Here is a 27,934-nt window from a genome sequence, read left to right on the forward strand (position 1 = left end):
GCGGGACGTCACTTACCCTATTTCGTGCGAACTTGAGTCACGGGGTATGTTCGACTTAGGATGCGATGTTCTAGAATGCTTTCTCTTATGTTGGTCGAAATAGAACTCACGTTCACGGCTTCTGCGGTACAAGTGAACTCGGTACGTAAGCAGGCTGCGATACAAGTGAACTCGGTACGTGCTGTTCCTTCAGTGAACTTCTCGCCAGCTTGAGTGTCTGTGTTGATGACACTGGGTGGGCGGCAAGCACGTCTGAATTAGCGTTAGCACACACTGCCGCGTCACCCTTCCTGCCTCACAGGGCACACGCGGACTGCTTTGAATTGCCGTTATATGGCGCAGCGCGTTTAAAAATAGGCGTGAGAGAGGAAGCCTGCTTTCGTATGACGCGCATCTTCGCGTTCACACGCACCGGCCCGCGATGCATTTCGGAGGTCACGCGCAGGCTTCGTGGTGCCAACACTAAATGGCACTGTGTTCAAAGGCGAAATGGCCTGTTTTTTTTCAGGGCTCCGCCACGGCAACGAAAATATTAGTTTTCTGTGCATATATTCGGCTTGCCTCTGAGATTTTTTCTAAGCCTTTAAATAGTAGGCAAGAGGCGGCAAGGCTATCACTTATTAGTTTATTTGCGATAGCAATGATATGGATACTCTAGGTGCAGTTCAGCCGTCGTCGCTGGCATCGCAATAATGTGCAGTGTCGAAGTTCGATAACATCACGGCCGTGCATCGAATGATGTGGGTGCGACTGTGAAAACGTGCGAGATTGAGCCGATGATGGACGCTCAATCTAAAGCGCGCAAGGCAGGAAGGTGGGGAGGAAGTGCGCTGCATTATCCAGCGGCGCCTGCGTATGGCACTGCTGAGCGCGGCTGTGCGGGCTCTGTCTTCACTCTAAGGAAAGTTTACGCCCTTTGGAGTGCCCCTTCTGCCACACAACGATAATCGTCATCTGCCTTGATGTGTCTCCTTTCTTGAAAACGCTGCGCCCGCTACTTTCCTGTCGGGAATGCTGTCATGCTGATAACTCGCATGCCGTTCGTTACTGGAAAGTACCGGGCTCGCAGCGTTAAAGAAAGGAAACGCATCAAGGCAGATGACGATTATTCTTGTGTGGCAGAAGGGGCACTCCAAAGGGTCTAAACATTTCTTGGAGTGTTGAAAGCGATGTGCGGTGGGCACAGAGTCAAGACGCACCGAGGGCTCATACCTTTCTGTGGGCAGAGAGAGACAGACAGACAAAGAACTTTATTGATGGTCGAGAGGAACCGCGTTAGGGTACCTCCCTTTTCAGGGAGTCCCTGGAGCCGTCGCGGGCCGCACTCACGTCGGGGTCGGAAGATCGTGGCCCTCCGCGCTCTCGCAGGGCCTCTGGACAGCCCGTAGTTGCTCTGATAGGTCGCCGCTTCCTAGGGATGCCTCCCAGTTTGTTAGAGTGGTAAGCGATGAGCTGCGTAACGCAGGGCATTGCCAGAGCATATGAGATAAAGAGCAGTACGCCTCCCCACAGTCTGGAGAGTGGGGTTCTACATTTGGCGCGAAGTGACTGAATCGGCCCCTGGAGGGAAACGACCCCATTTGGAGCATGTGAAAGGCCAACAATTGTGACATAGCGAGTTTAGGAGGTGGTAGCGGAAAGGCCCGACGAGCAAGTTAATAATGTGCGAAGATTTCATGGAAGGTGAGAAGCGAATCCCTGTACAGTCCTACGTCGCCACCCGTGAGTCCACCGGAACCGCCGCGGTGTGGAAGACCTCGCGCACAGTCATGGACCAACTCATTGGCGTTAACAACCTCAGAGTGCATATTGATTCCCATATGGGCCGGGAACCATTTGATGATAAGAAAAGCAGCAGCCCCCTCGATGCGAGGATGGCCGCCACCTCCTTTGAGATCGAGCCGGAGGCGAACGCTCAGGCTGCAGACGTGGAGTATGTAAACATAATGGGACGTAGAGGGTCCTTCAGTGTTATAGCTATAGCAACCTGCTCGTCTACTGTTGCAGAAATTATCCTAACGTATGCTGAATTAACGAGAGTGCCATTGGAGTCAACCGAGACTACGGCATAGTGATCAGAGCGCCCGTACCGGGTGTCGTCAACGAAACGTGCAAGATTCGGAGTGACCGCAGCCACTACTGATAGGGAACGAGCGCGGGCTAGCCGGCGCCCTACATTGTATTGAGGGTGGACGTTACGTGGCAGGCGATCTACCTTGCACGTGTCTCGGACCATGGGTGATAGGGTCGCGTTGCGCTCCGTGATTTCCTGGTGACCGCATCCAACGGATTCGAGTATACGTCTCCCCGCTCGCGATGATCAGAGTCGTATTATTTGGGCCACTCGTTGGGCCTCAATCACCTGTGACAGGGTGTTCTGCATGTCTAGTTTCATGAGACGCGCGGTGCTGTTAGTGAGTGGTAAACTCAGCACGCGCTTGATGCTTTTGCGCATGAGGGCGTCGATTTCGACCTCATCCCGTTTAGTCCAGCGCAACGCGGAGGCTACATAGTTTACGTGGCTCATAATAAACGCGTGGTAGAGTCTGAGGTAGAGTTGCTCTCGCTTACCCCCCTGGAATCATCTGGAAAGAAAAAGCAAGCAACGAAAATGCAAGAAATATCTTATTCTTGATATTCATCAGCAAAGAATGTGGAAGTTTTGTTCTATAGACGAAACATCGACTGCGATCACAAATTAGTAGACAGCTGTACGAAGTAAAGATACTATAGCTTTATCGGCCGTGTAAACTTGGAAATATTTGCTTAGTAAATGAATTACCAAACCTGGAGCCAGCGTGCAGAGGCAAACACGAACACGCCACGCTCGATGACCACGGACACTTGCTGTCGAAACGCCGGCGTGAGCGAGCGAAGTGATCGTGCTGTCTATCGATTAAACGGAAATAGCGGCGAGAAAACAGCAGGCACAAAGGTCTGAGCCGTCTGTAGATCGCTTTCAAGGTACGGCGCGTGCGACCGCACGCCACGGCGAACAGGACGCAGTTGGCCTGGCGGACAAGAACTCCTCTCCCCCCAACATCTCCCTCTAGAGCTGCCTCTCCGCTTTGCTTCCTTTCGCACGCACGAGATCGAGCCACGTTAATCAGTTCCTTTGCACCCGGTAGCGAAATAAGCACTTGCTGCCGGAGCCCAACGCCGGCCCCTTCCCTCTCTCTCGTCCCCTTCCCTCACTCTCATCCCCCACGGCCTTCTGCGCCACGGAAGACGGCGCGTTTGCTCACCGCTTTCCTCCCTTGAGCGCGCCAGATTGAGCCGCGATCGTCAACTCCTCTCGTGCGCTTTCACGTCGTCGACGGTGTTGTTGCCCCTGGAGTTTACACGCAACATGACGGCGATGTCAAAAATGGGCCTGGAGGGTCCACGTAAATGCTATCGCAATAAAAGCAGCAATCATGTGAGGGAGTAATTATATATCGGGAACATAGTTACCGGATGTTTACCGGGAAAATGAATTCAGGCAAGTCGCATTTAAAAGAGAACACTAGCGAAAGGTGAACGTACCAGGAAAAAATGCGGTGACTTAGAAATGCGTGTGAAAAGCTACCCTTTCTCCGACCTTGCCCTTTAGCTTGTGCGGAATTGTAAGTGCGCTGTTGTAAGTGCAATTAATAATGCTAGCTGAAGTACAGGAGATATCTAATCTTTCCTGAAAAAAAAAATAACTACATTATTTTGATTAAAGTGTTAGCTCTCTTGAGCCATAAAATGTTACGTTACTTAAGGTAAAAAGCTAAATATTCCTATTCTAAAACACTAATACGTGCAGCGGCTATTAGTAAGTAATTGAACATACTTTATTATTCTTTCTTTAATGTTAATTATTATTCTGATTAAAGCAAACTTCCGTGGGGCATATACTGCAGTTTTGGACTGCAAGCTCCCTACTGTCCAAGCCTCGCCTATTTAGCAACAGTTCTTAGGTTAGCGGAAAGCTGAAGGTAAAGCTCTCAAAAATATTTCGAAAAAAATAAATGTCCTTTCAATTACATATCCGCGAGGTCGTTTAATTAAGGCTTACTAGGAAAACACTAGGCAATAACGGAGACTTAATGTGGCACTCTAGTTAATCATGGGAAATGGTGCTATTCTGAGGATTGCAAATAAGTCAACGTGCATCAAATACGTACCATCTTCGCTCCGTCGCAGCAGTGTGTGGCCTAATAGATAACGAATAAGGTAAATTAGTAGCCTATAAAGTGAAATAATTTTATTCGTGATCAAACATTTTCTTATAACTGCGCTACTAACAGTGCAGTTACAGATATGTCATCTCGACGGCGCAACTAGATAAGTGTTAGAACTTTAGAATTCTAGTTATATTGTAGTTACGGCGAAAGAACAGACAGTGCCAGATGCGAAGCCACGTACTTAACTCTTTATTGGTCAATACGAAATGGTGCAGTGCGTCTCGTGAATCGCACACTGAACAATGTTGCAAGGCAACAGCAAATAAAAATGACATTAATTCGCTACTACATCTTTTTCGATCTCACAGGACCGAGCATGACAATTGACACAGCCTGCTCGTCAACGATGATAGCCTTGAACGAAGCCGTGCTAGCAATTCGCTCGGGACAATGCGAGGCAGCCATCGTCGGAGGAGCAAGCATCACCCTCAATCCCAACTGTACGGTGGAATACAGTGACCTGGGCGTGCTCTCAAAAGATGGAGTAAGCAGGCCCTTCGATTACAAGGGTGAGATCATTGTCGAATGCTTGCAACTATTGTGACGCTGACTTCTTCACCAACAGTAATTTCTTCAACGGCGGTAACATGTGATGTGAAAAACGTCGCGGTAATCAAGCATATGGAAATATTGAAAAGGCACAGTTTCTCCCCGAAGGCGAAGCATCGATTGCGACTGCAAATCAGCAGACATCTCAAAGAAGGATAGCGCTTTTATCAGCCGTATCAACTTGTAAACATTCGCTTGCTAACTAATTTACCAAGCATGGTGTCAGTGCACACAGCAAACATGAACACATAATACTCGATGACGGTGGACACTGGCTGCCGAAACACTGGTGCGATGAAGTGCGGCAGCAGCAGCCAGCGAAGTGAGCGGCGTGCTGTCTGTCGCCATCGGCACTTCGGTTGACAGGTTCAACGAATTGTTGGTTTGGTATCTAGCCTCCACAGTTATGAATCGCAATGGTAAGTTGTGCGTCCAGAAGGCGGGAATCTGCGTCTGGTCACGCCTCGCTCCAGGTTTGACTGATCAGGTAGCGCAGTTGGACAGAGACATTGAGGAGAGCGTATTGCCACATGTCATAAAGATTTTCCGCTTCGTCGACGATTATCTCAGCATTTACCGTGGTAGCGCCGAAGATGCTACGCATAAAATAGAATTGCAGTCAACATTTAAAATGTTCCCCGAAGTAACTCTCACCAAGCAAGTTCCTCTCGATGGCCACATCCGCTTCTTTGATCTTGACCTACACTTTAGCTGAGAGCACGCTTGCTGGATGTACGCCCCTCGGTCGAAGAAATGCCTTCTTCCGTTCGACTCTATCCACTCAAAGTTAGCGAAACGCGCGGTTGCAGTTGCTGCCATGAAGAACGCACTCTTGCGGTCATGCCCTCATTGAGTAGCACATAGCCTTGCTTCACAGGTCTAAAGGTAGAGAGTAGTTGGATTTCCGATTATCTTTTATGCGACCTTGTGGAAACCCTGTTGCGAGAACTGCAAAACAACATAGCTGCGCCCAACAAAGAAAACCTACAGCACAATAACCACCGTAATCCCATGCGCGCACAAAGTGTCACAGATGATTAAGAAAGCTGCGGGACGCGCCGGCGTTGAGGTTGCGTTTTCGGCCCCCAACAGGCTAGGTGATCTGTGTGAGCACGTGAACGCGAATGGCGAGTGGCGAGTGGCCTAATGCCTGCAGCAAAAGACTATGCCAAACATTTTCTTTCCTGCAAATGCGTCGTCGTCTACGAAGTGCCGCTTTTTTGTGGACGTATTCGCATTGGTCAAAAAGGCCGATGTATCAATCTTCTCCCTACGAGAACACGCTAACAACATGAAGCTAATGGTGGACAGCAACATGCATTTCTACTGTGCCATGTGCGCATGTTCCCCGTTTTCAGACCAGAGTGTTACAATCAGAAGTTATCAAAATCAGACCATTCGATAAATTTGTTAAATGTCCTGCATTGAACGGCACGGTACAATAATGTGGAAAGTTGGGCTAGTTGGTGATTAATCATCATACCGTACTGGTGAAGCAGCGCACTGACACGGACACTGTGAAGACACACAAGAGGAGACGAAACTCGCTGCACTCGCAACTATTTTATTTCAGAACACATACTTCATATTTATATACCTGCGCACCCTCAGGCGTCAAAGAAAATCAAGTTTCACACACAATTCGCAAGAGGGGAGAGGGTTGTATCAGTTAGCCATCTGTACATCTAAGCCATGGTGAGGTTGCCTTTTTGGACGTACACTAAAGGAAGAGAAAGTTGTGTAATAAAAATGTTTGTTAGGGGTGCAACAAATACGATAGGATTGCACACCATGATAGATAGGTGCCCTATCTTTGACGCCCGAGTATGCGCGGGCAAATGATTTGTAAAAAAAATGCCTTTAATCTCGCCCTGATTTTCTTTGACTTCTGAGGGTGCGCAGGTATATAAATATGAAGTACGTGTTCTGAAATAAAATAGTTGCAAGTGCAGTGACTGTCGTCTTTTCGTGTGCTTTCACTGTGTCCGTGTCGGTGTGCTGTTTCACTAGTAAGACATGGTACAAGTTGTGTCAGTGCCTGTTCTATGTCGCTCTCAAGGAAAGAGCTTGATTACTTGCAACACGAAGTGACGCAGTGCACAGGCTTCTCCAATTATTGTAGTCATTGATTTCTCCTGCCTCTTTCTTTCCTCTTCCTACAGTTTTCAAACATGCGCTGACTCTCTCGTACCTCTTTTATACCCCACTTTCACTACCTGTTTTAACTGTGTATTCATCGGGGAAGCATTTTTATTGTTTCATGGCGCTATTTACCTTTTATGTCTTTTTCTTTATTTTATCCTTTCGACGATCTCCCTTTTTTTTGAGCTACTATCTTTTTTTTATATTGGTGTCATAGCGTTGTTTTTATGAGGGCATGTTCTTTTTTTACGTTGCGGCTTGGGCGTCGCCTCGATCGGCAATTATTTTTGGGCATCTAGATATGAAATGTTTTCTGACACATGCGCACTGGGTTTGAGTGTTGAATGCTTATATAGAAAACTTTCTTGGGGTATAAATTCAGTTGGAAGTAGCACTTTGTATGTCCTCATTCTTTGCACTGTTCCAGATTTTTGCGCTTTACCTGCCCTAAGAATGAGGCCGTACCAACAAGCTCGGATGCAAACCCTAGTTAGTTAATCACTGTATTATATTTTCGGCAGTATTTGTGGGGTATGTCTGCATTAATTAGTATTCGCGTACTTTCCTCTCATCTTATAAGTAGGAACCACGAAATGCTTTTTATGCGTTATCTTCTAAAAAAACTTTCACCGTAGAACGATTTGACGAAATGAATAAATAAATAAAGAAGAGCCTTAGTTTCGAAAATTCCGCTTTTTTCGGTAGGATGCACGTTCAACAGCAGCACTTGTTTTTTTTCAAATGCAGGCGATGGCTACGTTCGCAGTGAAACTGTTGGCGTGTTCTTCCTTCAACGGTTTTCTGAAGCCCGACGTGTATACGCCAAAATTGTCAACGTGAAGGCGAATACAGATGGTTTCAAGGAAAAAGGTGAGCTGGTTTGAGCAGCTTTGCGGTCACACTGTGTTGAATTCGTAGACTGCCGCCGTTGGGAAACGCGTGGTCAGAGCCGATGCGCAAAACTCGGCTCTCAGCATCGTAAGCCATTCGCCGCCTGTAAATCTGGCACACCGTATTTCTGCACTTGCTTGCGCAGTTCTTTGCGCAATGTCAGCGATTTGTGCTACTCATTAGCGCCTTTCCCAGTGCGTATAAGACTGTTACACAGATGTCTACCTATCAGGGATATGCCTTCCTACCCCACTGGGACTTCTGCTTGAACAATCAACCGTTTGGTGTTTCGCAACATGATGGACTTGGGCGCACGAGGGTTCGACCCTTCAGCGCTTAACCGTCGGTGACAGCCGTATCCGAAGATCCTGAGGCTTCAGCCACTGCTTAGTGTTGAAACCCTTAAGGCTCCTCGGCGGATGCAACATATTCCCTTGGCCTCCACTTTAAGCATATGTTATCATCGGACCTACCCAGAAATCGGTAGTTGCCTTTTCTTGCCTTCTCCCCAACCTGTGTTATCCCCTGTCATTTTTAATGTTTCCTGTATTCTCCTTACTTCCTGTTCCGAGCTTCGAGGCAGCCAGGGTTAAACTTGTTTGGCACAATCACACTTGGTTATACAAATTGGCACACGTACAGTTGGAATTTGATAGGCCTGTGCTTGCCGGTCCGACAGCCCCCGGCCACGCCCCACGGTGGGGGAATGATGGTGCCCTGGGGTGCTATGCAGGATGCGCCGAGTTTCTCGTTCACCCGAGTTTTACCCGAGTTTGATCGACGGCAGTCAGTGAACGGAGATAGCGCGGAACCCTCCGAAGGTGCAGGCAAAAAAATATGTAGACAAAAAGCCGCGTATGACAACATGAGCGCACCCTGCGCGGCACGCTGCTTCCACGTTTCAAGCGCAGAAGGCTGCACAACAAAACGCGCCAGCGCCGCGTATTGTTATCAATGGATTATCGCAACTTAGCGATACCGTGACTGTCCCGCTGTCTGTCTGCACACTTGCCGTGAGACGCTTGCCACGCCTTTCCCGGGCGCGTCAAGGGCGTGTCTCCTCTTTCGTGCACTATCGTTCTTTCCTCCATCGAATGCGAACAGGGTACATGCGGCGCATTCTTGCACCTACACTTTGACTCAAACGAATACGTTAAAATACAACAAATAAAATAACGAACATTTTTATTTCTTTAAGTATCTGTTTTTCGTTTTCAGCGCTAGAAATTTGTGATGACAAACGTAGATCGAGCAAATTATTAAATTTTGCACTTCTTGCCGCGAGTGGCGACAGTGAGGCGAAACCTTAGAAGCGGTACATTGAAGCGGGTCGCACGCACGAGGGCGTTCATACGGTGATAAGTCGCCTAGGGGCGCTGCAGTGCTATTCTCAATAAAGTCGGTCATTATCCATGGAGGGTCATGGCCACTCTTTCTCTTTTAGGGGAATAGAAACGCAGCGCCGCGGTACAGCTGTTCATCGCAGGCGCTTCACTAGGCTATTAAGGCCCCCGCTTTACCAACTAAAAACGACACAACGGCTGTCGCTGCAAAATGGTGGTATGTTATTTTAGAGTGCGTAGTGACGCAATTCAGTGAAAATGTACCAGTTTATCTTTGTGCGCGAAGCCTCTGGGATACATTGCGAAAAGTGCGTGCTTTCCCAGTGACACAATTCAGCGCTTGTCATCGCTTGCCCAGTGAAGGCGCCTCTGAGCGCATGTATGCAGTATATGAGTGTGTTGTGCAGTCGAAGGTGCTTGCGGATTACCTCTGCTGGAGCCAGCAGCGATCGCAGATGGATATCGTAACGACACCGCAGCACTCGCATTTTGGCAGGTGAAGGCTCTTGTGTGCAGTTATGAAGTCAGATTTCGAACAGAGAGAGGTGTTGGAACTGTTGAGTGCGCAGTGCTTGTGATGAAGAAATGCCATTGCACTGGGTCTAGAAGAGCGAGCGATTCTCTGACGCTGATCGTGTTCACGACGCTGTGGCTCCGTTTCATCACCGATGACAGAGCAGCCATCTCAAACGACTGCTGCAATGCGCACTCCTCAGCACCGTCGTCCTCCTCGGCGCAGCGACGCCTTGCAAGCAGCTACAGTGACGTGCCGATAATTATTTACTGTGCGCTACGCGCCACAATGTAGGCGATGAAACCATGTTGTGCGGCCATCTCAGCCCGAGAAGACGTATGCATAAGCCAGCGACAGTCAACGCTTTGTTTTTGATAGTGCTGCTCAGTACTGTACATCACCGATGACAGTGCGTTGTGCGTGTTTTATGTCGGCGGTTCAGTGTAATCTGATTGTTGATGCCTCTCAGATCGACACCGTGTCGCTGTTGCCGGAAGATAACTTGGGCGTGGCCCAACTGTAGTGGGTGCGCGCACAAGAGTTACATGCCTCGCGCGGGGCGTGACCTCTGGTTTTGATTGACAGGCGAACTCGTGCTAAACTCGTACATCGCGAAACCCCCTCCGAGTTCAAATCGGGAACATGGCGGCGGCAGCAGCAGCCTGTTTCATTGCATCCAGTGGTAGCAAGCATCAGTATGACCGTCCGGACCCGTTCACCTACATGACCGACGGGGAGTTTCAGCGTCATTTTCGCCTGTCGAAGACATCAGTGCGCTGGCTGTGTGACGAGCTAGGCGAAGACTCTCGTCTGCGGAGACAGCGTGGCGGGCTTCATTCGCTCACCGTCGTAGAGCAAGTCATCTGTGCCCTCCGTTTCTACGGGACTGGGAGTTTTCAGGGAAGCGTCGGCGCCGAGCGTTACATTGGACGCCATCAAACTACTGTTAGCAACTGTGTCATAGATGTGTCTGACGCGCTTATCGATGCGGCAGTGCGTAAGCGGTGGCTAGCTTTCCAGAATACTGCGACTGAGCGGGCATATATAAAAGAATGCTTCCTACTTCGTGGGAACATTACGAACGTAGTCGGGTGTGTCGACGGAACGTACGTAGGAATTAAGGCGCCTTCAATGTCAGCGTTACTGTGATTAACATTGAAGCAATGTTTAGACACGCCATATTGCCAAATTTGTCACTTCTGTGTAGCCGACTTAAATTTTGTGTTAGCGACATCTCACATGAAGCTGCTTATGATACTGACTTTTTCGCTGGTTGATGACTTTTTACCGATTGTTCTACTTGTCTGTCAGGGTGCCTTCCAAATGGCTCACTTTGTTGGGAAAGAGGTTAATTAAGTATAAATAGATAAATGGATATCACAAATTGTGTGAAGTAACCTATGAATCCTAATCTCATAAAGAACTTGAGGTTCTTCATTGGTGAAGTTACTTAGTATGCACAATGCTGAATTTTGGTCATGCGTAATCTATCGGCCGCACTATGAAACAGCGAGGCATTGCACAATTTGTTGCAGCGCGAGATGTGGATGTTGCGCCAAGCCGGTTGTGCCGATGCATTTGTGGCGAAATGAGAATGCATTAAGAATCTTAGTCTGTTGGCTTGCATGAAGAAAACACTTCAGAGTGTTTGCTCTGTTCACTGTCGATGCATGTACCAGAGGGTCAATGCGTCTTCTTTTTTTGGAGGGGGGGGTGCGGCGTTATTCTGGATTGATAAATCATATATTTTCTTCTCATAATGAGGCTCTAATTCTTAAGCAGTAGAACAATGCACTTCCAATGCTCTGCAGAACTCTCTGTACGTGAAGATGTCATGAACCACCAAGGCAAAATTACATATCGGGAGAAATGTGGTGCAGATGCCAATGAAAAGTGGGTCTTTAACCCACCATAATAAAAATAAAAATTGCAGAACAAATAGACCATTTGTACAGCTTTAGACCAATGATTACACAAAACGTGATATGCTCAAACGAGTAAACGCTTGCCGCAATGCCGAAGTAGGCTGAGCGATATGCAGGATATATTGGCATTGAACATGTCTCGTAACCGTTATTTTTATTGTAAGCCCTCGCTGTCACACCTTTCGCTCCAGCACTCCCTTTACTGAAACGTGGCACTGTCTTTCCATTGGTGTCATGATGATAATGGTAACGGCAGCAGCAAGGCTGGTTAATGCTTGTCCCTTTGATTCCTGTGAGTTTAGTGGTAAAGAATATGGCACGTGCATACATACACCTGTGCTGCAAAATTTAACATTTGTGATTTTTTGGAGAGCTAATTTGTGTTGGGAAATTTCAAAGATGTGCACCATTGTGGCCTAATAACTAGAGCATTGGTGAGGTTGAAGATGGTGTATTGGTATAGAAGCTTGAAGTTTAATTGCAGAACAATTCGATGGGACCCAAAGAAGAGAAATACACACAGCAGAATGCTTTGCTGCGTGTGTTACTCTTCTTTGTGTGCCGTTGAATTGCTGTGCGATCCAACTTCAGATAGAGCATTGGGCTTCTTTGGTGCAGGACCGAGGAAGTGTGAGCTATTCGACAACATGCCAGTGCCTTGCCACACAATTATGGAAGTCGGAAGGTTTGCAAACAAAGCTTTGCTTTCAAATCCACCTGCTCATGTAATACAAGCACTGATTGAAAGAACCATCATACAAAAATAATGGTGAAATCAATGGCCTGTGAAAAGTGTAATTTGTATATAGACAGTGTTGACATAATAGGTGCCATACCGGCCTCAAAATTGTACTGGACAGAGCAGTTTGCTTCCTATGTGAAGCACAACCTCCCATTACATGCTGTGCAGATAACCAAGCTCAGTTTGTTTTGACGTGCTACACAGCATTCAGTGTAATCTGTTTTTGATTCTAAAGAAGTGCCAAACACCACCTCTCTTTCAAGGACGTCAAGGGAATATTTGGCGAGACCTTTTTACAGCCCCTCATAATGGAAGTGTGGCCAACCAGCTTTGCTTGGATGCCTTTATAGATTTCTGCTCCTGATCATTGTGTGCTATCAAGTTGCAGAAGTCTATGCAACTGGTGCAAGGCATTACGTGTTACTATAGTCAGATGCAACTTTAGGAGGCTGCGGAATCTGCCCTTTAAGACAGGTGAACACAAGCCCGCACCAATGGGCACGCACTCTAGACTGACATCGTGCCGCCGGACAGACTCGTTGGAGAGGGTCTATTTCTTTAGACGTGGAGGAAATCGGTTCCTGCGCTTTGGTCATCTGGGCGGGGCCTCTCCTGTCTTCTGAAGTTTTATCCGACTGTAAAGGATGCTGCTTTTCATACAACACAAAAGGACAAAGTGTACAATTATTTGGCCTATGAAATGGGTACATCAGAAGTGTGCTATGCAAGGGCTTAAGAAGCGTAAAATATAGCACATGCAATTATAGGACAATGTTAAAGAGTATGTGGTATCGAACATGCATGTAATGGCACATTTGAATCGGGGAGTGTTGCAGTCATATGCACAGTCTATAGGTGATAGCATTATTAAGCTCCTGCTGTTTCCTGTCTTCATTGTGAATTACACACACCGTTCATCTTGTGGCTAATCAACACGCACTGTATTCTTGCACATAGAAAGAACAAACAGCACAATGACGTGTATGCTGCATTAGTGTATTTTTTATTTACATGGTCCAAGAGTGGCACAGGTTGTCTTACGTTTTTGCCTATTTTAAAGGGACACCAAGTGCATGTTACAAGTCTCCTAATATGCACAGCACAATGTTTACTGCAATAATTTTATTCATGTTCTTCAATAATAAACAAAATATTAAACTGAAAGCTCCTTTATAAGGTGCCTTCTGTGGGCTCGACAGGAGAGCAGTGAGGGCACCGATACTACTGTTGCAGAGCAGCCCTCTGGACCTCTGCCACACACTCAAGAGCACGTGCCTGGCGCTCGCCTACTGCCACCAGGCGGTCTAGTGCCTCCAGCAGCAGAATGTTTTGCTGCAAAAAAGTGTATTGGAATGAATCAGCCGCATACAAACCATTATTTACAAAGAAAAATGCTCGTTGCACTATTAGTACTAAATGCCCTTAACTGTGGAAGCCTCTAGTGTAGTGTGCATAATAAAACAATGCGTTGGGACAACGTTGCTTTATTTTTCATAACTGAGGTTTTCTTTTTCAGAGCCAATTGTCATGTTGACTAGTGTGCCAGCAGCTGAGGTGGCCCCGCACCTTCACGAGTCTCTACTGTCAGCACCACAAACCTATTTTTGTTCGCTGCAAAACAAATGCCTCACCCTACAATACCATATTATACGAGCTCATTGCATCCTATGCCTACAAACATCATATTTTTGTCCCATTACGCAATTTTCTACCATCCTCGGCTGTAGTTCTCTCTCCTTGACATCCATTCCGTCATGCTTATGCAATCACCTGTTATGAATTGGCAACAAGTGATCGAATACGTGCATGGCCTGCCGGCCGATTCCTTTTTTTTTTCTTAATCTCAACTAGCATATCAGTTGCCACGGTTTACTACGCCACTGTCTTCCTGCCTTAATGCTATCTCCAACAATTTTTGTTCCTTCGCTTTCTGCACAGTCCTTGACATCTCAAGTTTCTTTGTTAACCTCCAGGTTTATGTCCCATATTGCATAACCGGTGAAATGCAATGATTTTAGACTTTTTTCAAGGATATCGTTAACGTGGCAATCACGATTCGGTAATGCCTTCCATGTGCTGTTCAACCCATGAAATTTTTGTAAAAGTTTCCTGCTTTATATCAGTACCTGCTTTTGATATTTCACCTGAATAAAGATACTCTTCCATAAATTTTGCGGGCTTAATGTCACTAATGAATTTCTGTTATCTCACCAAGTTAGTGAAGGTTACCTTCATCTTTTCCATATTTTCGTGGGCCCACTTGCATCTAAAAGCACGAACACTCATTGGTTCTCACTGCCTTCTTTAAACTGCTGGACATTCAGTTCGTTACTACGAAATTGACTTAATCCGTGCACTCTTATTAAGCTAAATATGAAACAGTAGAAATATACTTATCTGCAGTTTGTCGATGTCTCCTTCACTGTGTTGGTAGCCAGATCCATCGTCGGTACCACCTCCTTGTCGCATCGTAGCTATATAGGATGTCTGCCTTTTGCCCACACTATGTAATGTTCGTGACGCTCGCAATCACGCAGAGTGGAGGAACTCAGCGCACTCGCAGAAGCAGCACCGGACAAGTTGTTTCTTCAGCACTTCGCCGTGAACAGTAGGTGCGCGTTGCGATCTGTAAGATCGCCGAAGCTATTGGCAGTCTTTCGGGGTGGGGGTGCACGGAAAGATTGCTCACGGAGGAACAGAACTATCCAAGAAATAGTGGTCATCGTCGAGCCTGATCACTACGTCGCGCTCTGCAAGCTCGTTGTGCGAGTTTGTTTACACTGGGCGCCTGCGATGCTTAACCGCCATGCTCGCCCGGTGAATGGATGTGATGACGCCACCACAGCGTTCCCTCGTGGTATAATGCGAAGCGTACTAAATTACAAATTAGTCTAATGCACATTCAGTGTGCATGTTGTAAGCTTTAAAATGCTTCTAAACCACGTTAAACTAACTATTAATATTGTACTAAATGCGTTTGTTTTATAACTCGCTTGTGCATGTAATGCACTCGGTGGAACGACAAACAAGTGAAAGAAGGCACGACCATGCACCGACGGTATGATCACGTGAGCCCTAGTTTGTCGACCGCCCAGAAGGCAACGCCCAAGGAATGATAGCCAGCCAGAGTGAATCTAGATAAACCAATGAAACTGGAGGCTTGTCGAAAGATAAACTGTGTCTCGGTACCATTCGTGCTTTCATCTTGGGGTGTCACCAGAGCTCGTGAAGATCCCGAGTTTCGCCAAACTCGGCGCATCCTGCATAGCACCCCTGGGCGGCTAAGCACGAAGTCTCGCGATCGAATCGCGGCCACGGCGGCAGCATTTCGATGGGGCCGAAATGCGAAAACACCCGTGTATTTAGATTTATGTGCACATTTTAAAGAACCTCAAGCTATGCAACTTTCCGGATACCCCTGTTACGGCGTGATTCACAATCATATCGTGGTTTTGGTACATAAAACCCCGTAATTTATTTTTAATTTTTTAATGATGGTCCTGCTCAAAACAATAGTATTTTCCTGGCTATTTGTCTTGCCGCGTTTCTCGATCGCCTGCAGAAAAGAGGGCATGCCGAAGAGTTTGAGTTCCTTGTCCACCGCAAAGAAAATTTGCTTCGTTAGCATGTCATTTACAGCGTAAATCGAGCAAATAGGCAGCGAGAGCCAACCAGCGCTGTACAAAGATACTTTACATTTGTATCATGAAACGACACAAGATACTCGGGCAACAAGTATTTGAGATACAGATACAAGATACTACTGCAATTATTGCATCCGATACGAAACTCTCCATTTGTATCTTGACATACTTCGATAAATTCGCAAATTTCTTATTACAGATCTATACGCGGCTTCCCAACTATCATGCAAAAAGATATAAAAAAATATGCAAGTGCCACGTAGCTGGACAGAACCAAGGCAGTGTTGGTTGCCGCCACTTGCAGGTACTCAGATTATATCTTGCATTCCGCCGGATTACATAGTTAGTCTTGACTAATTCATGAAGTTATCAAATAATATAGTTAGATTGACAGTGTTAATGAGAATATTGTAGTAGAGGAACATAAAGAACTCTCTACACAGCTTTCTGTTGCTCAATACGTGCTACATGGAAGTGTTTTTCTGAGCGTGAATGTAACTCGCCAACACACGGAAAGTGCCTCGAGCGGCCAGTCACGCGTCAATTGTGCGTGTATTCGCAGGATTCTTTCACGCTCGTAAAAACACATTTATGCAGCATGTATTGCGCTACAGATAACTGTTTCGAAGGTTTTTCATGTTGCTCTACAATTTTCTCATTGACATATTTAATTTTTTATCTAATTTGAGAAGTCGCATAAGTAATTAGGATTAATTATGTAGTTAGGCGGAACGCAAGAAATAATCTGAGTGTCTGCAAACAACATTACCTTCGTTCTGTCAAGCTACGTGGCATTTGCATATGTTTAAATCTTGATGCATCTTGGGTAAACCCTGTATAAATTAGAAGCAAACAGCGATGGACAAATATCCTTGCTTGCAAATTTTTTTAACTCCAACCAACCTTCTTTCATTTGAATGAAATGTCGTTCAGTATCTAAAATGTTCTGTCTTTCTAGCTCAAAGTATACTATTTTCATTCAAAAAGAACTTTTCAGGGTACTTTAGCTGACATGCACAACACTTATTTATACACTGCGCTGTCAGAAGTTGTCGCTTGTCACTTTTTAATTGATGGGAGTCGCCGTTCTGCTAGTCTGCCAGCTAGCGGGCCCCGATATAATAGCAAAATCGTCGATAAGAAGCCCAGACACGATGGCGCAAATACCGCTGTGGAGCGTTACCTTGCCCGTAATCGTATTACCGTTTACGAATGTAACGTAGTCCAAGAAATTTATCTAGATTCTCGGATTTCGCCTGTGATGCACGGGTGCTCACGTGCACCTTCCATGATAATTCGGTACAGATCAATCTCCTACCGGCAGTGTTAACTCCTATCCCCCCTGCTTATCACTACTGTGATTAGTTTTGACTTAGGTTTCATGTATGAAATTGCGCGGATTCTAGTAAATAAACAGGTGGAAGTTGGCGCCCCTATGTGTCGTTTGTGTCTCACTTCGTCCTCGTCAGCTTAGCACCTTAACATTTGTTTTTGAGTCATGAACCAACTAGTTCAGCAACAAGTTTTGTTCACCACGTTGATATGAGTATTTTTGCGGCTAGGGCATATTCAGTGCTGCCTGCTTTGAGACATGTCAAGAAAACAAAATTTCAGAAGGTCATTGTATTCACTAATTTTCAAAGTGTCGAAAAATTTCTAATGTCATTCTGTAGAAGTAAAAACGTGGTACTAAGTGAACTTTCTTCTCTCCTGTGCTCGATACACATATCTATCCAGGATGTAAAGATATGCGGGATGCCATGGCACAAAAGCATTAAGGGCAATATGCTGGCAGACGAAATCACTACATCACAGAGCCCACGGGGATGACCGACAATCTAGTTGACAATAAGAGGGGAAAATGGAGCTGGGCAAGTCATGTAATGCGTGGGGCAGATAACCAGTCGACCGTTAGAGTTACAGTATGGATGCCACAGAAAAGGGAAGCGCAGTCGAGGATAGACAAAAATAGGTGGAGCTACGAAATTAGGAAATTTGCAGGCGGAAGCAGGAATCAGCTAGCGCAAGACACGAGTGATTGGAGATGGCTGGGAGAGGCCTTGGTCCTGTATATAGTGGACATAAAAATAGACTGAATGATAACGATGATCATTATATTCTTGTCGCAACCACCCCACAACAACTATCCTTGTTTTAATACTTCCATATGTTACTCACTTTAAGTGACTCATTTTTCAGCCGTTTTCATCTACCTATCAAAATTCATTCTTCGATATTACTGATACCACACCGCGCTGTGAAAAGTCGCAAACACTTGTTAGGTGCGTACCAAGAGTTTCTTCCGTGAGCAGCCGTTAGGTGTTAATCAGGATCGTAAACACAATTACGGCACACAACCGCTACAACTTACCTCAGGGATGTGCAGTCATGCTGCACCTTCGTCACTCATGCCGTGACAATTATAAAGCATCTGCGGCTTCGCCAATGTTCATCACATTACGTGTTGCTAGTCAATGCATTGTAATGCATGATCCTTATTAGGTGTATAGCTAATAGTCATGCATATTATCTCCGAAGCAATTGTGAACGTGTAGCGCGGTTATGTAGGGTTGTGATAGTGCTGGGAAATTTTCCAAAAGGAATGTCATAGAAGACCAAACGGACAACCATCGTATTTGGGCTTTCGTAACAATTATAGGCGCAGAATAAATTTTACTGCCTGTGTGAGCAGTTACTGGCTGAATATTCGCAACGGTCATCCAAACTGAAGGATATATAAAATGAACTTTTTAGAAGTGGCGTTTACCTACGTGAAAACTCAACAAAAATCCTTACCAAGCGGCGTGTGTGCTCAAACCCTCTTTATGGTGGGTGAGTGAACAGTGTATTGTGATGAGGTAACTAACCACGTACTTCGACACTAATACCTGATGTGGGATTTTCATGTGGTTCTAAACAAACATTGTTCCTGAAGCTCAAGGCCATGATTGTATTATTTCATTTGAGAAATAGCGCTTCCAGATGGCTGCACCACATCGCAACTGCTAATGGCGTGAACACCGGCTGAGAAAAGGGTGCTGTATGCAAATTCAGAGATGCAGAAATGGTGTACACGCTAGCTAGGTCTATGGGAGAAACAGAGAAGAAGCCAGCTATAGAACCGTAGTGAACACCAAAGAACAAAATTGGAAGGAACTGATTTATTAAGTTAAAGGGCTGTTTACCGTAAAAGCGAAGGGAAAGCGTCTGAGAACGCATAGATATAGGGAACATTTGCAATATGAAGAAGACTCGTGGAGTATTAATGAAACAGCTGTTGGAGACTAACAGGGAACAGCTGGAAAACTTAAGGTTCGAATTAAGTAATGACGCGCAATAAAGCGGGGTTTCTACAGTGAATAATGTAGACAACACTATAGAATGTTTTATCTTGGGTGACACCATTTCCCAATCGAAGCGCCGTCTGCCGTCAGGCGCCATTCTGGTATGTGGCATCGCGCTGTACAATGCACGGTGAACGTGCTGTTGACGACGAGTGCCAAATTTTCGTGTTCTCCTTGTAGGTCTCCACAAGTTATTGGGATTGGCAAACTTTACAGCATGTTGTTAACAACGTCTAGGGCTCCGAGATAGCCACAATGTCGAACTGCAACAGGCCTAGAAGAGTTTCTAAAGCTCTGCGCATGATCGAAAGAGGTAGTAAGTATGAATATTGTCGATAAGTAACGCAAGTGTGACGTCTTATTAGTGTATGTCTAGCCTTGAATTCAATTAGGCTATCGCTCACATGAAAACAAACACGGGTGTCTCCTTTTGGCATGCGAAGCACCGAGTAAACAAGTATTGCTAGGTTTGGTGCTCCTAAAATTTTCGCCGTATGTTTTTCTAAGAATATTTACGTCGCACCGACGCACAAAGCTTTGCAAAAACAGAACGGTAAAATAACTCGACGGGAAACTCAGTTAGCCGTAAGTACTCGAGAAAATGACATAGTGACAGTGGCCGCGAATACGCCACAATCAATGAGAAGCCTTGTTGTTTTGAAGAATATGCGCAATTCTTACGTCTTTAGCGGTGCCTTTGAAAGACAACGTCGCCGACTTGAGGGAGCTGAAGAACGAATTATTTTCTGTAACGACACCTTTATTAAGCAATACAGCGCGCGATGCGCGTCGTTGGCCAGACAGTTTGGCAGGGAGACTCGGAAGCACGGAAGAATCCATGTGCACTAGGGTCGGCCGGCGCATGGTAGACATGGTTAGGTTGCAGCGCGAAAAATGAACGCGCCTTGGTTTTCTTCGTCGGCGCGTGCTGTTTTGAAAACACCTCCTCGGTCAACTTTCAGCAGAACGTTGGTTGCCAGGCATGATAATTTCGGAACACATTTGAACAAAATAACTGTCATGTGCCTGTAGGGAGAAATAGTTGACTTCGTACATTCGCACCAGCTGACCGGCTCGAATGCGCACCCTTTGCTGATGTGCCAGTTTGATCATGGTTGCCCATTTCGTCGCCATGTGCTGACTGCAAAGGAAATAGGCTAAGCATAGACGCGACAAAGCTGATGACGTCCGCTTTCTCTTTATGCTGGGAATCGAAAGCTGACGTTTTTCGGCAACCGCAGATGTGGAGTCCACGGTATGGCCGCAGCTCAACGCGCACGTGACATTCGCTTCCGAAAGTTATTTTTACAGCCGAATACAGCACAGTGGTAGCCCATTGACCTTGAGTTATCTGACACCGGAGCAATGACAGGCGGAACAGGTTAGAATCGTGCTAATTTGCAATGGCACAGCTACGGTTCCCAGCTGTTGCGGGGAGAAACGGCGATCCGCACGTGCAAGTGCGAGGAGGAAAGCGGCGCCGCGCGCTGGTTCGAGGCTGCGTTCTTTCTCGCCGATAAAACAGTTCATAACGTTACTTGAAATTTTAAATGATACACAATGCTTTTAAGAACGACCTTGCGAGCATGTGTGTCAAACTGTTTGAAACGAGATCATCATATTGTCGTCGTCATTATCATCATTATGATCAGTTCAAGCACATAATTTACGTCCACGAAGCGACCACTGAGGGAGGCGATGGGCGAAAAAGCGAGTGTGGCGGCTACGGTGAACCATATTTTCTTCAAACCGCAGCCCGTGGTCTACGTGCTGAAGGAGTAACCCCAAGGCCCAAAATGCGCAGGGCAGTACAATGAAAAGTGGAGAGTGAAATTGTTAACGGGGATTGGTTATTACCCCGGATAAAATTAACGAAACAATTATTGCGCACATAGAAAGAATGCAATTTCGTCTGTGCTAAAATTCGAGGAACGTATATATCTCATTCGGTGCTGTCTCTCGCAGATGTTTCATTTCCGTCGGCCGACGTGCAGGCGAAGCTTCTTCGCGATGTATACACTGAGGCCAATGTGGACCCGCGGGAAATAGTTTATGTCGAGCCGCACGGAACTGGGACCAAGGCTGGCGGCACACAGGAGCTCGAGGCACTCAGCAACGTCTTCTGCCCACCAGGGCGTCAAAAGCCACTCAAGATCGGATCTGTCAAAAGCAACATGGGGCACTCGGAGAGCGCTTCTGGTAAGAAGCTGTGACTACTAAAGCATGTGGCCGTAGCAACTAACGTAAAAAATATTGGCTTCCGCTTTCTGCCGAAGATGAAAGTTTAGGAAGTATCTGTGACTATCAAAACGTAGATATCTGTGTCTGTGCATGCTCCCATTAAGTGGGCACTCGATTGGTATCAAGATCAATAAATAGTGCTTGTGATGTGATGTCATTTGCACAATGTAGGCTCGAAGCTTGCTTATCAATAACCAAGGGCTGCATTTGGAAAGAAGTAACGTATCGCTTTGTAGAGCTCATAGAGTCAGCAGTGCATCTAAAAGAAACAGACCAAACGTGGAAGAAAACTTTGATGTCCATGACGTCGCACAAACGTATCGGGCATCTCGCTTTGCGTGGAAATTTTTAAAGGTGAACGTTTGCTCTCCGCGGAGCTAATAACCTCCCTATCCGCAAGTGAATACAATTTATGACTTCAGGATTTAGTCCACCAGATTAAACCGTGTTGCTTTATTGTTCTTTCTCGTAGTACTCACTGCCGTCCCAGTTAGCTTCATCATTGAGACTTTCCAGACAGTAAGATCTCAAATTAAAATTTTTCACGGCAATAACAGAGACTTTTATCAGTTTTGTTTTTATTGGTGAGAGGCTCTTTAAAGTCGGACCATGAATTACGGTGCATGAGATGATGCGTTTGTAGGCGCCTGAGCGAGATGGCGCCACCATACAGAATGCGGCTCAAGGTCATGTGGATTGCACGTCTCTTATGAATTGAATCTAGCCGTCTGCACTGCCGTGCTATAGAGTTAATATAACCAATTCTACAGGAAAAGCTCCCCTCCCCATAGCGCCCATGCATCGGAATTTGTAAACGCGAGTTCCGGAGAAGACGTCCCCGGAAATTATGTCCACGGAAAATATGTCCCCGGAAAAAAAAAAAAATGTCCCCATTTGCGATGTAGGAAGAAACGTCCCCAGGCAGGTGCCCTTAAATGTTGTTGTAACGTCCCGCATTCAAACTCCCCCCCCCCCCCCCCCCCTCTTTTGTTCATTTCTGATTGCGAAAAAGATCCCCGCAAATATTGCAGTTTGCATAAACCAAATGCGCAAGAAAATATATCTATATATTATTTACACGGCGCAAAAGACGAGGAGATGAGAGCACAAACGGGGCGAAATAATGACAAACCAACTCGCCCAACCTTCCACCATACCTATATGTTTCATGTCAGATGCGTCAGATGCAATGTCATGGATCTATCACACGAGGGTGTAACGACATACAGGGGTGGCAGTTTGGCGCCTATGCGTTGCATCTGGAGGCAGCAGTTTGGTGGTAACACTAGCGCTCGCAAAACGAGTGTACAGACTAGCAGACGTGCATTAACAGTACGCAGTGCGCTCAAAATTGGATACTTGTCTTTGTGTTGACTTGAACAATATGGTACTTATTTGCAGAATGGAGGCAATCAAGTCGAACAAAGGAGGCACAAAGCTGCGCCTTGCCGATTATATGTACACAAGAGAAAAATATACTGCCGCCGGCATCGTTGGCGTTGTGCCGAACGTAATGGATGCAAAGGTGCTTTAATTGTGGACAAATCCTCAAGAGAATCCCGCCTGAGGGTTCCCCGCGACCACCCTATAGATAATGCTGCGATTATTATTGCAAAAACAAAACTGGAAATGAAAGAGACTGCACTTGTCTCGACGGAAAATCCATTGTCGCAGATGATATCAGAAATCTTAGCGACGAAGAAAAATGCCGCATCAGCCGCGAGCAGAGCCTGAAACGCTGCATTCGCCAACAGCGAAGGTGGCCGACGATTATCCGGAGCCCTCCACTACGGCGCCCCTCATAGCCCGAGTCGCTTTGGGACATTAAACACCCGTAAGCCTAAGCCAAGTGTCGAATAAATAGTGCAGTTATTTGTCAATTAATTTCGCACAGAATTCGTTCTTCCGTTATTTTTCACTTGGGGACATTGTTTTCTAGAGAGCGATTCCTGAGGCGACGTATGTTCCGGGGACTTATCTTCCGAGGACGTACCTTCCGGGGACGTTTTTTCCTACGCCCGGTAACCGCAAGGGCGCCGCCATGTGGCTACTCTGTGGAAATGTAAATGTAAATGTGCATGGGTCTGGGGAAATGTCTGTGGAAATGTAGAAGCACTGCCATGCTGCTGCGGTATCCTGGATTTTCACGCACCAATTGAAGACACACTTCAAGGTGGCCTCGCGCCGTCTTTGACAGCACGTGTCTGCAATAGCATAGTGAGAAATTTCTCGAAAGCAGATGACAAGAATATTACGAAACCACTTCCGCAGTTTGTTATGCACCGGACTCTATATACAGGGATAATATTTTGGCTAATGACTTCCGCGATTATTTTGAAAAGAGGTTGAAGGCAATGTGACACACATTTATGCACAGAGCCTCAGGAGCTTATGCCAAACGCGCAACAAGGGACGGCGCCTCAATACTGCAGCGCGTCTCGCTAAGTTGTCAGAGCAGACAACGACTTTTTCGCCCCGAAGGTGCGCGCTCCCAATGGGCGCTTACATGCGCAAGAGTATCCCTTACGATACTTCAATGACCAAACTGTATGCACAACGGAGCGCGAAATCAGAGAACCAGTTATCCAAATAACTCGGCCTGACCCAGTCGTCGTTTGTGAAAGAGGCCCAAGGGTCACCGGTCGCTCGCGTCAGCTCGTCTCATTTAGCGTGATACGACGCGGCTCACGAGCACAAATCGGCACGTATTGCAATATTTCTTCATTATTTCATGTTAGCGCCACGTGCGTCCCACTATACTTGATGCGATCTACAAACTGGCTGTACGTGGCGGTGTAAAGAAATGCGGACAGTTGCGCTGTAAGGTTTCTTGCCGTCAATATCCAAATATATTTTGAGACTGGCAAAGAATCAGTGAAGCATAAAAAATTATGCAGATTCCACGCACTGTGAGAATCGATGAAAGCGAAACTTTCCGTCCTGTTAGGCTTAACGGACAAAAATTGGCGGGGATGCAGATGGCGAATGTTTAATTTCTTCAAATGTTAGACCAACACGAGAGTGTTGAGTTGAGGTTAAACGTTACCTTGCGAGTACCACTGCTCTTTGTGTGCGTAGTACACAGGACTCACAGGGACAGGTACTTGTTTGAGGCGTTGTTGTGCGCAATATTTCATAACTTGTGAGATGGCTTAGCATTGTAATAGTCTCACATGGCACATTACGTCTCGGCAGAACTGTTGGTAGAAGTATGGGGCTGTAAGTGCCAAAACCACAATCGGATTATGAGGCACGCCATAGTTGCAGACTCCGGATTAATGTTCACACCATATCGTTTCTTAACGTGGTTTGAAATGAAGTGCACCAGCGTTTTTTTTCTATTTCACCCCCGCCTAAATTCAGCTGCCATGGTCGGAATCACATCCGCGACCTCACGCAATGCCATAGACGCAAAATTGCCATAGTGGGCACAGAAGTGTTGATTTGGCGTGCCGCCGCTTCCGTAGTGTCGCCTAAAGCTGCAGTGCGCTTTAATTAATGCGGCTCTGCCCTGCACGCCCTGCGTAACTTGTCAGATTGACGTATTTGCATGGTGTTTATTTTTCACAAGTAGAAGAAGCGTAGCGTACCGCACCTTGAACTTAAGTTTGTCCATTTTCCCCGCAACTGCTGTATTGTCTATAGTAGTAGTGCTTCCTTGCATTCTAACGTCACCTTTTCTCTATTCCCACCGTTCCCCCCCCCCCCCCACTTTTATGGAAGCTGCGAGCGAAGAGTCGTTTCGTGACTGCATCGGTTTTACCGCTTATCTGCCTCCTCTCCCCGTCCCCTTTCTACCAGTCTATCTAGCTTCCCTCTGGAGTTGCACGTTATTAGAAAGGTAAGGGTTGCAATTTCAGCAATTCGGTTGCGGGGGATCACGGATAATTACAGCTGTGGAGAGGTTAATGTGGCGACGCCCAGGGAGTTCCATAGTGTACTTTGCACATTCGACGTGGTGCAAAGGTGCAAACGAGTTTCTCGCGTCACTTTTTCTCTCTGCCTTGATCCCCTGTTTTATATACACACTCTGAACCACCCCCAGAGGCGGTGTACCAGGCAGCAACTGCAGCAGCAGCAGAAGCAGCAGTAGAAAATTCGAAAGAAGAGGCAAAGAAAACTTCGCTTTGAAGAAGCCAGCAACACGTGTAGATATCTGTAGCGACAATTACACCGCAGGCGTGTCGGCGAGGGCACATGACCATTGCTTCGTTGCAGTATGATAAAGAAAGTGTCTAACATGATGTATAGGTTGGCTAGTTAGCAATGCATTATAATCAAAAGTTAACGTGCTATGAAAACAGAGGACGTAGAACGCATAGAATAGGTCCGGTGCATTCTTTTCGACGAGCTGTGTGTTGTAGCGCTCTAACTTTTTATATTGCCTGAAACCTTGTTTGCCAATGACTCCGAGTGCTCCCGCCGGCAGAGCCGTGGCGCAAGACATTTATTGCAGGAAGTCGACGCACCGAAATCGGCGTTGTGTCGGCCTAGGGTGACTGGGACTAAACCCATCCAAACAACCCTAAACCGCAAAAGTAAGTGAAGGGCATCTGCGGCTAGCCACCCTACTGGAGCGATCGTCGCCTCCTTCGCTGCAGTGATGCCCCTAGCGGCAGTTTCTGCCTCTATAGGAAGCTGGGCCCGAGTTTAGTTATCAGGAAATAAGTATTAATAGGGTCTGCTGTTATAATTTTCGTTATAAAAACAGTAACGTTTTTTTGGACGACTTAATCGCCTTTGACATTTTTTTTCGTCGTGTTGGTTGTTTTCTCATGTTTTTATTCTGCGCGCCTGCTAGCGCTCGCTAGCGATGCCGCCGAAGCTCTAACGATGCAGGTTCGCCATGCACGCACTCACCGTGTGGTAGAAGATGCCTATGACGCGTGGTAGTCTTCGGGGTGCTGCTTCGCAGCGGAGTAGCGCAGGCATCCCGTGCTTGCAATTGAGGTCATTGCTTCGTTATTCAAATGAAACGCTAAGTAATCAAAGAAACTGTGCAAATTTATTTTTTGTTCTTCGATTTGAAAATGTACAACGAAGGAGCCACTGCTTCTTAAAATGAAAGTCACTCTCGCGTTACGAACAATTCCTCTGACGGAGATATTAACCATTCTTTTATTTATTTCCTCATCACGCACTTTCTGTTTAGCTTTCTTTTCGTGAACCACTGCTGCCAACTGTGCATCGAAGTCAGTCTAACTGCTCCTAATTTCTGAAACGCCCCTGCAATCACTAACATTGCTCGCAATCGTATAGCAAGAAAATGAAAACTTTGAAAAACCTGTCATTATAAACCGCTAGGAACTTATGCAGGAACTTATGAATGCGTTTAACAAAACGATAAAACAAGAAACTGCAACTTAGGAGCACTGTCGAAGAATTATTCCGGAAAATCATCGTATTTTGGTCAGATTAAAATTATTTCATAGGTACCTGGTTTCCATCACTCAATTTCTATTTAAGCATTCCTGCAACAGCTTTCGAACTCAAATGGTCTGTGTTTATCAATGCTTGGTCGAAATGGCCGCTAAGAAGGCTGTGTCCTTGATTGCAATCAAAGTACATGCTATGAAAAAAACGTTGGCAGTCATTTTAGCACACACTAATGTGGATGAAGTCGGAAGCCTACACGCTCAAGCGACGTTCATTAAATTTCTTGACACACTCATTCTAGGGTGTTGTTACTTTCTATGGTCCAAAAGAGGGTTCGTGTTCCTTATTTACCTCTATTTTAATTAACTGTGGCTTAACTCCGCCTTCAGTAACCACCAAAGGTCGTTGCTTCGACTCCCACCAAAGATCATGGGTTGGAACGCCTTGATTAAGTGCGTTTGAATTAACGTGGCCCTGATTAGCACCATAACCGTGGGTTCAATCACCTTAATTAAATCTGCTTTAATTAACTGTGCCTTCATTAACTTCGCCCTTGTTAACGCCAAAGGTCGAGGGTTCGACTCCTACCAAAGGGCTAGAGGGCCTTAAATAACTATCTTAACTGTTTTAATTTACTTCGCCTTAGGTAACCCCGAAGGTCGTTTACTTATGTCTACCTTAACTGTACCTTAATTAACTTCACCTGAATTAACGCCAACGGTCGCGGATTGCACGCCAATTTCGGTACCATTGAATTTTGGTGCCATTGATTTTTCCGGACGGTCAAATTATCGACCCATGAGCCATCTAAGGCTATCGGCTTAATAAATTGTGCACCTCTCCTACGTAATTCTTAAACACTGCGTTTTATTTGGTTTTCCATTTGGTGATGGCGAAGATGAAGGTGCGGTAACACCTGACGATGAAAAAATATTACAGTAATGACGGTGACCTGGAAATGGCAGCATCGTCGTCGTCGTCACAACGACAAAGGCGGAAGAACGAGCATAGG

The 27,934-nt window shown here is 46.1% G+C and overlaps 1 protein-coding gene across 1 annotated transcript in view; it reads left to right on the top strand.

Annotated features, from left to right (window-relative positions):
- LOC126534093 (fatty acid synthase-like) overlaps window positions 1–27,934 on the top strand; it is a 183,329-nt gene that overhangs the window by 16,520 nt on the left and 138,875 nt on the right. The window contains exons 5-7 of the mRNA XM_072284047.1: window positions 4,520–4,720; window positions 7,650–7,772; window positions 21,271–21,504. Coding sequence (XP_072140148.1) covers window positions 4,520–4,720; window positions 7,650–7,772; window positions 21,271–21,504 — 558 coding nt within the window. The remainder of the gene's footprint in view (window positions 1–4,519; window positions 4,721–7,649; window positions 7,773–21,270; window positions 21,505–27,934) is intronic.

The sequence above is a fragment of the Dermacentor andersoni genome, chromosome 8, assembly GCF_023375885.2.
Source record: "Dermacentor andersoni chromosome 8, qqDerAnde1_hic_scaffold, whole genome shotgun sequence".
Classification (NCBI taxonomy): domain Eukaryota; kingdom Metazoa; phylum Arthropoda; class Arachnida; order Ixodida; family Ixodidae; genus Dermacentor; species Dermacentor andersoni.